An 11,774-nucleotide genomic window follows, 5' to 3' on the forward strand; every position below is an offset into this window, starting at 1 on the left:
AGGCACCCTACTTTAAAGGGATTATATCTTTCACCACTTACATTTAGCCCAGACTACAATAAATCTGAGAAGTTATCTTGCGAACCCAAAAATCCAGCATTGTGATACAGCCCCCCCCGCATATCAGCCATAATGCTGTCTCCTAGCCTGAGACTCCTTATGCTGAAGTTTAATGAAAACATTGCTTCAACAATCCCACCTTTCGACCTCTAGCTAAATCCAATACAAACTAATGTATAATGTATAAAGTTATCCAAAGTAGTAATGTTTGGCTTATACAAATATTACATAGCAGTAAGATATACAGGATAGACACAACTAAATATATCCAAGTATCCATTTCTACCAAACATTGCATTAAATAAACCGGCATTTGACAAACATATTTCAAAGCATGCAAGCAGGTGACAGAACTATACATTAGCTGGCAAGTCTAGCCTATGAAAGGCAGAATAATATAAGCCACACAGCTTTCAGAAATGTATGGATACATTTAGGTGTAAAGTTCTTTTTATTAAATTTCAGAGCAAGATAAATAGTAAACATTATTCTTCCAATGATCAGATGACCGCAGTGCAAATGACTGCAATGTAAAAGAGAGCAGGTTTCATCCGGAGCAGCTACACGCTGAATCTTTATTTGCAAGAAAAAGACAGAATACATAAAAACATGAGAGCTGCAGGAAGACGACACAATTAAGCTGAACAACACAAAGGATGTCTCTCGTTACACGCTATGTAAGGAACCGAAAGTATGAAAATTACCAGTGTTAGCTGCAACCTACTGACCACCATGTGCCAATTTATTTTCATTCCAGAAAAGCAGTAGAATGAAACTATGTCGTGTAATCAGCCTGTCTGAAAGTTCTGCTTGTGACCCAAACTGAGAAGAGCATTACATTTACAGAAGGTCTCTGGAATGACAGTGCAAATATAATGGCACCTCGTGCCCCACTGTACAAAAAAGGAAAACATGAAGCACAAAACCTGGAAATGTAACATTTCTTTCACAGGATGCCACCTACTTATAGATTGAAAGGATGCCAACTAACACTAATCATGCCATTGTCAGTTTTATATAAAACCAAAGTTCTTATTCAGGAGAAAATATCTGCATCCTGGCATTTCTTTCAAATTAATTCACCTTCAGGCTTCTTTTATTTTAAAAGAAACACCCCCTGACTTATGAGGCACTGATCATTTTTGGCCCCCCTCAAGCCTCTGGACTAATGTCAGTCCAAATGGACCTAGAGATTCCAATCAGGACAGGAGCCCAAGTTCAGGTGACATTCAGTGTATTGTGGCCGAGGCGAGCCGACCGCACGGTAATTCCCAGAGGCCCCAGCAGGGTGCAGGCCGCGTGTGGCGAGTGAGCAGCTCTGCTCGTCGTCGCCCGACTGCAGAATCACCTCTTCCTTGTCTGTTGCCGAAGCGACTTCCGCCGCTTGAGGATCATTTCGTACAAGCGGTCCAAGCCCTCTTTCAGGCCCTCGCCAATGATGGCGCACGTGGGCTGCAGGCACCAGGGGGACGTCCCCAGCTCACCCAGAGCCAGCATCTTCTCGATCTCCGCCAGTGCTAGAGAGTTCCTCAGGTCCTGCTTGTTGGCCACCACCAGCACAGGTACACCCAGGTTCTCTGAAAGGCGGGTGATCTTGTGCAGCTCCGTCCGGGCCTCCTCCATGCGCTCGGCGTCCACCGAGTCCACGACAAAGACGATGCCATCTGTGCCCCGCGTGTACGACTTCCACAAGGGACGTAGCTTCTCCTGCCCACCCACGTCCCAGAAGTGGAATGTCACCGATCTGGACCTTCCCAGTGTCACTTTCACCTTTTCCGCGTTAAATCCCTTCGTGGGCACAGTGTTCAAAAACTCGTTGAACTGCAGCCGGTACAATACTGTGGTTTTCCCAGCACAGTCGAGTCCCAGAATGGCGATGTGAAGAGAATGAAACTGAAGATTCGAAAAAATGCTGTGTTCTGAAAGCCCATTGCCCATGGTTCCGGGAAAAGCGTCAGGGACTCAAAGCAGAAAGCAAACTTACTGAAGCTCCAGCCCTTCAGATAAAGTTAACACTCCCCATGCCTTGAAACATTTACCTAATGAAAAAAATAAAAAGAGATGGAGATTTCTTTTATTTTTTAAAGCTTTTTACGAGTATTGTTGTATGCTTTTACTTCTGTAAAGCACACTGAATGACCACTGCGTATAATTATGCGCCATATAAATAAACTCGTGCCTAAACAATTGTGCCAAGAGTTGAAAAATCTAGTTTAAAAGTAAAAAAAAAAACATTTTAAGTTAAATACGTCTACTTCGGGCCAACAGCCAATGAATGACTACTAAAATTCCACGAAGTTCTTTCTATTCAAATACCCTGTCATTTGCCTCGCAAACACAAACTTTGTTTTCTGACGCATGTTACCTGTCCTTCGGTGCCATTTTAACGTGGCGTTTCCTTCGCTCAGCAGGACTGCAGGTCCACGGTAATGACACAATGAGTGAAGTTTAACACCTAACTAGTAAACTCACTGTCCACATCGAACTGTCAGCAAACTTGATTATAAAACAAACCAGTTGCAAACGTGTTAGCAGCGATCTATTTCATTTTAGCAAACAAGATAGTAAGATAATTATCATTATATTAAATGAGGAACTTACGCAATCTGTACGTGGGATCCGAACGCGCTCACCTTCGGCATATTATGCGACGTTCACGCGCCGGGCTGCGCGCGCACACGGGTGCCAAGCGCGAGCTGCTGCGGCACCCTGACGCTGGTCCGTCCGGGCCGGTTCACGCGCTTCCTGATCGCACCGAGACCGGCGTCGCGGATCCAAGTCCGACCGGGCGGCGATAGCTCGGCTCCCGCTTTGCACTGGAAGGTACTGTAGGCCGGTAGGGTGCGGCCCCAGAAGAGCCGCCGTCAGCCTGTCCGCCCCCTTCGGCTGACAAGGGGACGGTCCTCCGTGCAGCGACACACCCACAACCTGTTGCCGAAATGCAGCTACAACCGCAAAACTTTACGGAATCAAATATTGTCAAATTATACACAATACAGTAAACTGTGCTTATACCGTAAACAGTCTTTCTTCTTGTAAGAGTTATTGCCAGTACCGTACAGTGTTGTTTTCGGTGAACATTTTACTATACAATGATCAAATACCACCAGACCTATGGCTAGAAGGCAGCATCGAATGAAAGGTTTAAATGTTGCGATGCTTACTTAGCCCAGCCCCCAATCAGAAGTACAAAGTAGTGAATATATATAACTTACCAATGTAACTTACTGGCATAAATGAATCAAACTGACGTCCGAAAGAAGCAAAGATGACAGCCGACATCGAGCGGCGCCCCCATAAGGACAGACCATTCATTGCAACCCTGACGTGCTCTGTTTACTTTCAAATTAATTGGTTTAGTAGAGAAAGCTTATAAGGTCTGTCTTCGTCCTCTCGATTGTGGATTTTATTTAGAAATGATATACTATATTCAGTTTCAGTATAATATAATGTATCTAGTGTATGACTAGATATATTACACTTAATGTCAGGTTTATTTAAGACTGAACTGTCATTTTCATGTAAGAGTTTAACTGCCTTGTAAGTAGTCTGTAATGGAATAATACAGATTTTCCCTAAGATTTCTTGCGTGAGAGTCTGAAAGCGTGAGTGTTACGGCAGATTCGTGGGAGTTCGCAACCCTGTTAACAGGAGACTGACAAAATAATTGGTTAAGTAATTAAACCATAAAAGTATAATTTTAATTAAATATTATAACTATTGAAAGATAATATTTACCGGGTTAGTAAATACAACTGAGCGAGAATAAATTGATTTTAGGAGCGCAAAAATTAAATGTTGAACAGAAATGTAAAAATAGTTTCAAGATTGTTTTTTTAATCGGTAATAATAAACGGAACAATTTTCTCATTTATATACAGTATTATTTGGAAGACGTTCTGTTTATTTTCAAGGACGTAACTTTGTCTTTTCTAATCCTGCCACCTCGTGGAAAACAACATGTATAGCAAGACCTTGAAGAAATCTCGCATATTGCATTTACAGTTTTTCTGAATTGCTTTGGCAGATATCCCGAAATATGTTTAACATTATCAAGACAATAAGAGCATTTCTCAAAATCTGCCGAAATATGTTTAACATTCTCAAGACTATAAGAGCATTTCTCAAAACAGTTCATGTATATAGCACAACACTGTGGATTAGATGCAAAAGTCTGTAATTTGCCCAAAACAATTAACTGATGTCTCAAAAGCAAATAATTCCACCAATGACTTAGTCAGTCCCACCAAAATGAAAAGTACAATCTGCATCGGTTTAACCATAGGAGCCAAAATGCTTACATATATTGTCAAAATGTCAGTGTACGTTTGCTCGGTTGTTCCACAATTCCTCAGTGGAAATTAGCATATTGGTTAATTTCTTTTTGGAAATAAGTGAATACACACATAGTCACACCCCTGGGAGAGTTACTCACAAAACTAATCCATTACAGGTCCAGTCCAGTTCAGGTTCAGAAAATACAAACTCCAGATCAGGAGTCACGGTCACAGAGGACTCTGGTTGGCTGAAACAAAACCTTGGTCTGGATTTGTACTTCCTGGACCTGAACTGTCTGTAATGGATTACTTTTGTGAGTAACTTCTTCAACACTCTGTTTGCATGTGTGTGTCATACACACACACACATATATGTAGTTCAATATTCAAGCCTTGTATTTTGCAGAAATGTAATAGATTTTTTTGTACATTGACATGTAACTATGTGCCATGATATTCACTTCCTAGGATTGGATTATTTTGGCACACTGAACCAGATCGGTCATCGTGAATAACAAACCCACTGTCTACCAACCCAATATCCAAAGAAAAAGAGATGTACTTCGCATCTGATGTGTGACGTGTGATGCGTGTTGTGTGACTTGTGACGTGTGATGTATGTTGTGTGACGTGTGATGCGTGTTGTGTGATGCGTGATGTGCGATGTGTGTTGTGTGACGTCTGATGCGTGTTGTGTGATGCTTGATGTGTGATGCGTGTTCTGTGATGCGTGTTGTGTGATGTGTGATGCATGTTGTGTGATGCGTGTTGTGTGACTTGTGATGCGTGTTGTGTGACGTGTGATGCGTGTTGTGTGATGTGTGACGTCTGATGCGTGTTGTGTGACGTGTGATGCGTGTTGTGTGACTTGTGATGTGTGATGCATGTTGTGTAATGTGTGATATCTGATGCGTGTTGTGTGATGCGTGTTGTGTGACTTGTGATGTGTGATGCGTGTTGTGTGATGTGTGATATCTGATGCGTGTTGTGTGATGCGTGTTGTGTGACGTGTTATGCGTGTTCTGTGATGCGTGTTTGTAAATTGCTTGGCAAATGAATCATGAGTCATGGCGTCAGCAACTTTTCCACAAGATGGTGAGCTTCTCCTCCACCCTGTCCATGAAAGCACTGTACAGTCCTCTTCTTCGTCTGTGTCGCTGCAAATAAAGCAGAAGGGGTGTCAGTATGCCTAAGTGAAGAAGCACGCCTATAACTACCATAACTACCGTGGTAACTGATGGCATTTATTGTGGGGGAGAAATAACACTAATGCACGAATCAGCTGCCACCAGATTGATTAAACAACACTCTCAGATAAAAGGGTAAATATTTGTATCTTTCCTTGTCACTGGGGCTGCACCCTCATGGGTCTGCCAACTGTACCGTTAGCTGTTGGTAATTGTACCTTTTAAGGTACAGAAATGGACTCTGAGGAACAATTCTGTACTTTAAAAGGTATAAGTACAAGGATACAGCCCCCGTGACAAGCAAAGGTACAGATTTCTGAGAGTGTACACAGCATCTTTCGGCAAAGAAACTTTAACATAAAACCCTTTCACACTGGAATCACATGCGTGGTCTTTACTCAGTGGCCACTTTATTAGGCACTTCAGCCTACAGTAAGGTAGATGAATTGAGTTGCAGGCAGATGATTCTGTCTTGAGGAATAGGATGTTGGTGTAAACAAGCAGGTGTACCTAATAAAGTGGCCACTGAGTGTACTAGAAATTGTAGGTAGAAGTGCTTGTAAAACAGAGCAGTGCCCCTTACATTTACTATGGTTTCAAACTGAGCAGCCAGAGATCACAGGTATACCCACCGTGTATGAGGCTGATTTATTTGGCCAGGGATCCTTTGGCAGGATCAGCTTGGCTTCCCATTTGGGTTCTGCTGGCAAAAAGGTGTCAAATCTCTGCAGCCTTTCATGCTGGTGAGTATCTTCTAAAGATCCAGTCTGTCTAACTGAAGTGAAATATGTTATTTTCGAAGCAATCTGAAATCTCCCCGTAAAAGCAAATGAGACTTTGTATCACTACCCTCACATAAAGGCGACATTTGATTATCTGAAAAAATGCTGTAATGATACTGAGTTTTACTAAGTAAATCATTTAAAGCAGATGCTTGACACAGTGGTTATTTCACTGGAAACCTGTTTTGCTCAAATAGTACTCAGTGAATACAGTTACCACTTCAAACTCAAAGAAAGAGATTTACCACTGAGGAATACCTCCTAGTTCAACTGTACTAAAACTGCTAAAAACCATTATTTCACTGCAACAGAATAGTTTTTGGAGCCCTACGTAGGCTTTTTAATGCATTCATAACTGCTTAATCATGGAAGGGCTGCAGCCAGTCTGCAGTGGACACCCTGGGTGTGATGCCAGCCCACTCACACTATAGAGCCTCTGATTCACCAAACCTGTGCGACATTGCACTGGTGAAGGCAGCTGGAGAATATGTAAGAAGCTGCCTGTGTAGGGCCAGGGCAGGAAATTCACCACAGTGTCACGCAGTGAGACACCTAGTGCCGCTCGGGGACCACAGGGAGCAAAAATATGTACAGTCTGTCAGGGAGCAGGGAGGGAGCAAAAATGTGGACTGTCTGGGGGTCCCCAAGGAAGATGAACAATTTCCAAAAAATTATTTTATGATGGCAAAGAAATGTAGTTTATTTTACTTACTAGTGCTCAAGTGTTGTGATTTAAAGTTCGGATTATTGGGGTACTTTTCAGTTGTGGTCACTATGTCGGGCATGTCATCAGAATACTAAAAATAGTGAAGAGAACGTACTGTAATATCATGACACAATCACATAATATGACATAACGATATTACTACAATACATTCTCACAGGGACAGAACTTCATTAACGTCACATGATTAATGCGTTCCCGCAACAACTTACCTGTCTGAAATCATGGGGTTTGGGGTCCCTGTAGGGAAAATCTGGATATTTGCCAAACTTCACAAACATGAGCTTGGATTCCAGTGAGTCGGGGGGCCGGTGTCGCAAAGCAAACGGCTCAGTCACCTCCTTTGCACGAGTGCCATGTAAAATCGATGAGGTCATCTCTGTGATATTCTTAAAGGTATCACTAGATGACATAATTAAAGGCGGGCGCCTTTTTTCCTGTTTTTTCTGTGGCAAACCCAGGGATTTATACAACTTCGGAGAGAAATCGGGGGGTTTTAGGTGCCACAGACTGACATTCTTTACAGTTCGGGGAAGAACAGCAAACTCCTTACTCTGTCTCAAGGCCAAGTCATGTCTGGCAGAAAAAACTACTTTTTCATTAAAGGAAATTTCTTTCAAGGGGTCTAGGTTTTGATGATCGTTCATGCTGAGCTCCAGTGTCCGGTTTTACGGCATAAGCATACCTGTTTTTAAGCAAAGAGTCCCATTTGAGATTAATGAAAATCACAGAACAAAATGACTGCAACCTAAAGTAATTGTTCATAGTTTGATTGATTCTAATGTAAATAATAATCATAATCATAAAAATCAGGCATTGAAATATGCAAATACTATCAAATTCACTTGGTAGTCTTAGCATTAAGTGGCAGAGAAAGACTAGTATGATTCCACGAAGTTGTTATGCAAATATAGTAGGAAGATCAGAACTTTAAACTCACCTTTAGATAACCACTGTTTACCACTGATCAGCTAGTTTGTCATTGAAATATATGTGGAGTTCAGAGAGAAATGCAGGCTCTCGTCAGGATACACAGTGCACAGAGGTTACCTAGTGACCACACTCTAAAGAACTTGCATCAAAACTTGATCTGGAGAGAAGAGCACAACAGATAGAAACTGGAAACCTGGCAACTGAGGAACAATGAATCTGAAAAACGGCTGGCTGATTAGAATCAGAATTCTATTAGCCGCAAAGTGATAGAGCACCGAGAGAACACTGGCGAATCTATTGAACAGAATCTACAGGCATAGATTAAATTTCAAATCTGAACTACAGCGATTCATACTATAATCGTTTATTTTATCCAGTGCAACTTACAATTGAAAAGCAGGGTCACCCAGTGAAGAGATATTGGGGGGGGGGCACGGATACTCTGGCAGACACAGGGCACTTTATTGGGGGCCCTAAATATGCAAACATTCTAATTATACATTCAGGGAAAATTATTCTACTACAGCTGATCATTGTGGTACCCTGTGTTTTTTTCATATTGTAAATGGCAACCATATTGGGGGACGTACCTAAAGCTGATATTTTGTCGGGAGGGGGGGGGGCTAGACTTTCTAGCTACCCTGGAGTAATTTGGGTCAAAGGTCCAATAATGTCATCACTTTGCTGATCAAGTGATTCGAACCAACATCTTTCCATTCATGGGTACAGAAGCCTAAACCACTAAACCACACATCACCCCAGTCAGGTGCCACACCTTGTGTTTCTCACGCTGAGAAGGGATAGCGCCCACCGAGGTGTCCCGATATATAGAATTAACGGTCGATGCGCATGCGTGCGGAATGGAGTTCTCTGCTGAGTTCGGGGTTTGTCATTAAACTATATGTCCTGTTCGGGGTTCGTGTCACTACAGGATCTGAGTCACATTCAACAGGCGGGTGGTGCTGTCTGTCTCAGTCAACCGTGTTAAACTGTTAAAGTAATAAACCATTTAAGTAATAAAGGACTTTAGACCATCTGACAAACCCGAACCACTACCAGTTATAGAAAGTTAAGGCACGTCTCATGTATTTGCATAATTTTTAATAAAATGGTTGATTACCTTTAATTGGGTTTTGGCTTGCTTTTAGGTACTTTTAGTTGTTTCTTACTTTTTAGTTGACTGTGTTTTCGCCAGTCCAATCCACGGTTGACTTCGATCCTGTAGTCAGTGTAGTGTACCCAGCCTTTGTTAAATACCATAAGTAAACTATATATTTTCTTTTTTAGGGTACCGCATCATGTTTGCACTCCATTTCAGCTATCCGAGTGTCCGAGGAAAACAAACGACAATTTTGAACATTACACATTACAGAAAGATCCCATCACTGCATTTATACTTTATTGATTTTATATGTTTTTCATTTATTATTATTATTATTATTATTATTATTATTTATTACAAATCCCTTTCTATTTGTATGGCGTAATCTATGTTAGTGCAAAAGCGAGCGGTTTATAGTGGAGAGTTACATTGGAGAAACGGGATATAGGTGTATATCGTTCTGTGTCTTCGTACGATTCTCCACGTATTATATTTTTTATCTTGATGACGTTTAGGGGTATTTTTTAGCGAAGAGACTGGGTTATGATGTTTCATAATAACTTCCGGCGTGCATTTTTCTTTCTTTATCCCATTGAATAAATGCTTCGCAAAATTGATATACCTTGCGAGAGAAAGGTGGCGCTATTGTGCCAGTGTTTCAGTTGTATTATTAGTCAGCTCAAATTTCAAAACTTTGACTTTCCTGGTTTATATGCTAAAGAGATGCCTTAATCGCTCCTCTGATCCAGTTCCAATGTTCCCTCTTTGAAGATGTGGATTTCCCATGCAGCCTTTAAACTTCCACTGGAAAAGTCGATCCATGACCTTCATAACCAAACAGAGGCTTTCTGGCACATTTAATCACTTCCACAGAACTATATTTAACATCTTTAACGTGTTTATTTTTCTCTTTGTAACAATACAAAAGACAATTATTTATATTCTACTCACTATGCCCTGTGACACATCAGTTTTGAGTATTGTCTACTGTGCGCCTGAAAATTTTCAAACAAACGCTGACAAAAACAATAGTGATCCATAACACCGCGCGCGTCGGACTTCCTGACTCCTCCCCCCACACTGAGCGTAGCCTAGCCGCTTTCCTGTCGACTGCTTCTCTTGACACCTACCGATCCTCTTTGAGTCCATATGCAAGTCACTCTAGAGGTCCCTCCTCTGTGTTAATGTTGTTTTACTGCATTATTTAATATGCTTTTATAAAAACTTTCACAAATTGTTAACATGTTATCAACATTTATTGCATTGTAGAAGATTAACATATAAATCTAGCTTTTGGGGCTTTGCACCACCATTCCATCTTACAATGTCTTTTTATGAGGCACCTATAATTCCCATGCATCTGTCAATAAAGTTTTACCAGAATAGGAAGCCCAGTACTTCATCTTCCGTCTTTGTTTTGGTTGTGGTCTTTGGTGTCCCGTGAAAAAGAAATCTGAGTGAGTGTAATGGTGACAGCTGGGAATGATAACAGACAGCCCTTATACAGACACTCGTCTCCACGTGAAATGGTTCATTCATGCTTTTGTCAGGATCCATCAAATATGCCGTGACTGCCAAGCAAAACAAAGTCAGTCAGCCGGCGGCGCTTCCTCCTTCGCGAGTATCTTGTGTTAAGTACCCGTGGTAAAAGTCGTAACAAACCGGGACCAACACGGTGCCCAAATGCTTTTCAAGCCGGCGTGTGAACAACATAAATTCTTTGTCCAGGTGACATTTACAAACTCACTTACAAAGTGCTTGATGGTACCAGTTGATAACACACGTAAGAAATGTATACGATGTTTAGTGCGTACACCCAGCCGGGGACATAGCTAGAAATTCTATTATCTTGCCCCCCCCCTGGGTGGGTTGGTACTTTCAATCTGAGGAAATCAGGGTCACGTGTGTCAAAGATTTTGCCAAGCTGGGAGGTGCCCTCGGCATATTCTGGGCCCCTATACAGTGACAGGCTTGCCGAATCAGCTACGCTATTCATGCCCCTCCCACTCCCCTACCCCCAGCTATACCTAACAGCTTATATACTCTCCTTATACCTTGTACTTCCTGGCACAGGCTCTAGGAAACATGGTGACCCTGTACTAGATAAGCAGTTTTGTAAGATCAACTGCCTAGTGGTCTGCTGTTGAAATCAACAACCTTTGGGACTGTAATTCCTCTGTATCAAATTCCTTCCTCACTTGAGTGCATTTCTGCCTTGCTTGACCATTGTTTGAGCTTTTCCATGCCTGTTGTAAAGTTCCCCATAGGAGAAGCACACTGTCTTATGAGATCTATGGGCAGCACATAGGTCCTGATTGAAAATGTGCATAATGTTTGAACACCTGGGATAATGACATAGGAAACATAAATCCATCCCAAGGTTCCAAACCCATCCAGCTTCCCCTATTGAGGGCAGCAGGGAGCCCAGAGCCTGTCATAGAGGCCACGGGCACAAAGCAGGGAACAACCCAGGATGGGCCACCAACCCATCACATGGCACAAAGCAGGTAACAACATAGGATGGGGCTCCAACCCGTCACAGGGCACAAGGCAGGGAACAACCCAGGATGGGGCTCCAACCCATCACAGGGCACAAAGCAGGGAACAACACAGGATGGGCCACCAACCCTTCACAGGGCACAAGGCAGGGAACAACCCAGGATGGGCCACCAACACATCGCAGGGCACAAAGCAGGGAACAACCCAGGA

The 11,774-nt window shown here is 42.3% G+C and overlaps 2 protein-coding genes across 5 annotated transcripts; both read right to left on the reverse strand.

Moving 5' to 3' along the window:
- Positions 1 to 492: 492 nt before the first annotated feature.
- Positions 493 to 3,388, reverse strand: arl4aa (ADP-ribosylation factor-like 4aa). Of its 3 annotated transcripts, none has more exons than XM_049026551.1 (3): positions 3,276 to 3,388; positions 2,662 to 3,005; positions 493 to 2,099 (listed from the first exon to the last, which is right to left on the reverse strand). In XM_049026551.1, exon 3 carries the CDS (start codon positions 1,996 to 1,998, stop codon positions 1,405 to 1,407), a length of 594 nt encoding a protein of 197 aa, XP_048882508.1. In that variant the 5' UTR covers positions 1,999 to 2,099; positions 2,662 to 3,005; positions 3,276 to 3,388; the 3' UTR covers positions 493 to 1,404. The 3 variants fall into 3 exon arrangements, with proteins under 3 accessions (XP_048882508.1, XP_048882509.1, XP_048882507.1); XM_049026552.1 differs by adding an exon at positions 2,426 to 2,556 and having other exon boundaries at positions 2,694 to 3,388; XM_049026550.1 differs by having other exon boundaries at positions 2,694 to 3,387.
- A 1,894-nt stretch (positions 3,389 to 5,282) lies between these two features.
- Positions 5,283 to 8,110, reverse strand: si:dkey-30e9.6 (uncharacterized protein LOC564083 homolog). 2 transcript variants are annotated; one of them, XM_049026091.1, is made up of 5 exons: positions 7,971 to 8,110; positions 7,243 to 7,715; positions 7,019 to 7,103; positions 6,157 to 6,224; positions 5,283 to 5,494 (listed from the first exon to the last, which is right to left on the reverse strand). In XM_049026091.1, the coding sequence occupies exons 2-5, from the start codon at positions 7,675 to 7,677 to the stop codon at positions 5,411 to 5,413; spliced, it is 672 nt and encodes a 223-aa protein (XP_048882048.1). In that variant the 5' UTR covers positions 7,678 to 7,715; positions 7,971 to 8,110; the 3' UTR covers positions 5,283 to 5,410. The 2 variants fall into 2 exon arrangements, with proteins under 2 accessions (XP_048882048.1, XP_048882047.1); XM_049026090.1 differs by having other exon boundaries at positions 6,157 to 6,299.
- Positions 8,111 to 11,774: the final 3,664 nt, after the last annotated feature.

Source organism: Brienomyrus brachyistius, chromosome 9 (assembly GCF_023856365.1).
Source record: "Brienomyrus brachyistius isolate T26 chromosome 9, BBRACH_0.4, whole genome shotgun sequence".
Lineage (NCBI taxonomy): Eukaryota > Metazoa > Chordata > Actinopteri > Osteoglossiformes > Mormyridae > Brienomyrus > Brienomyrus brachyistius.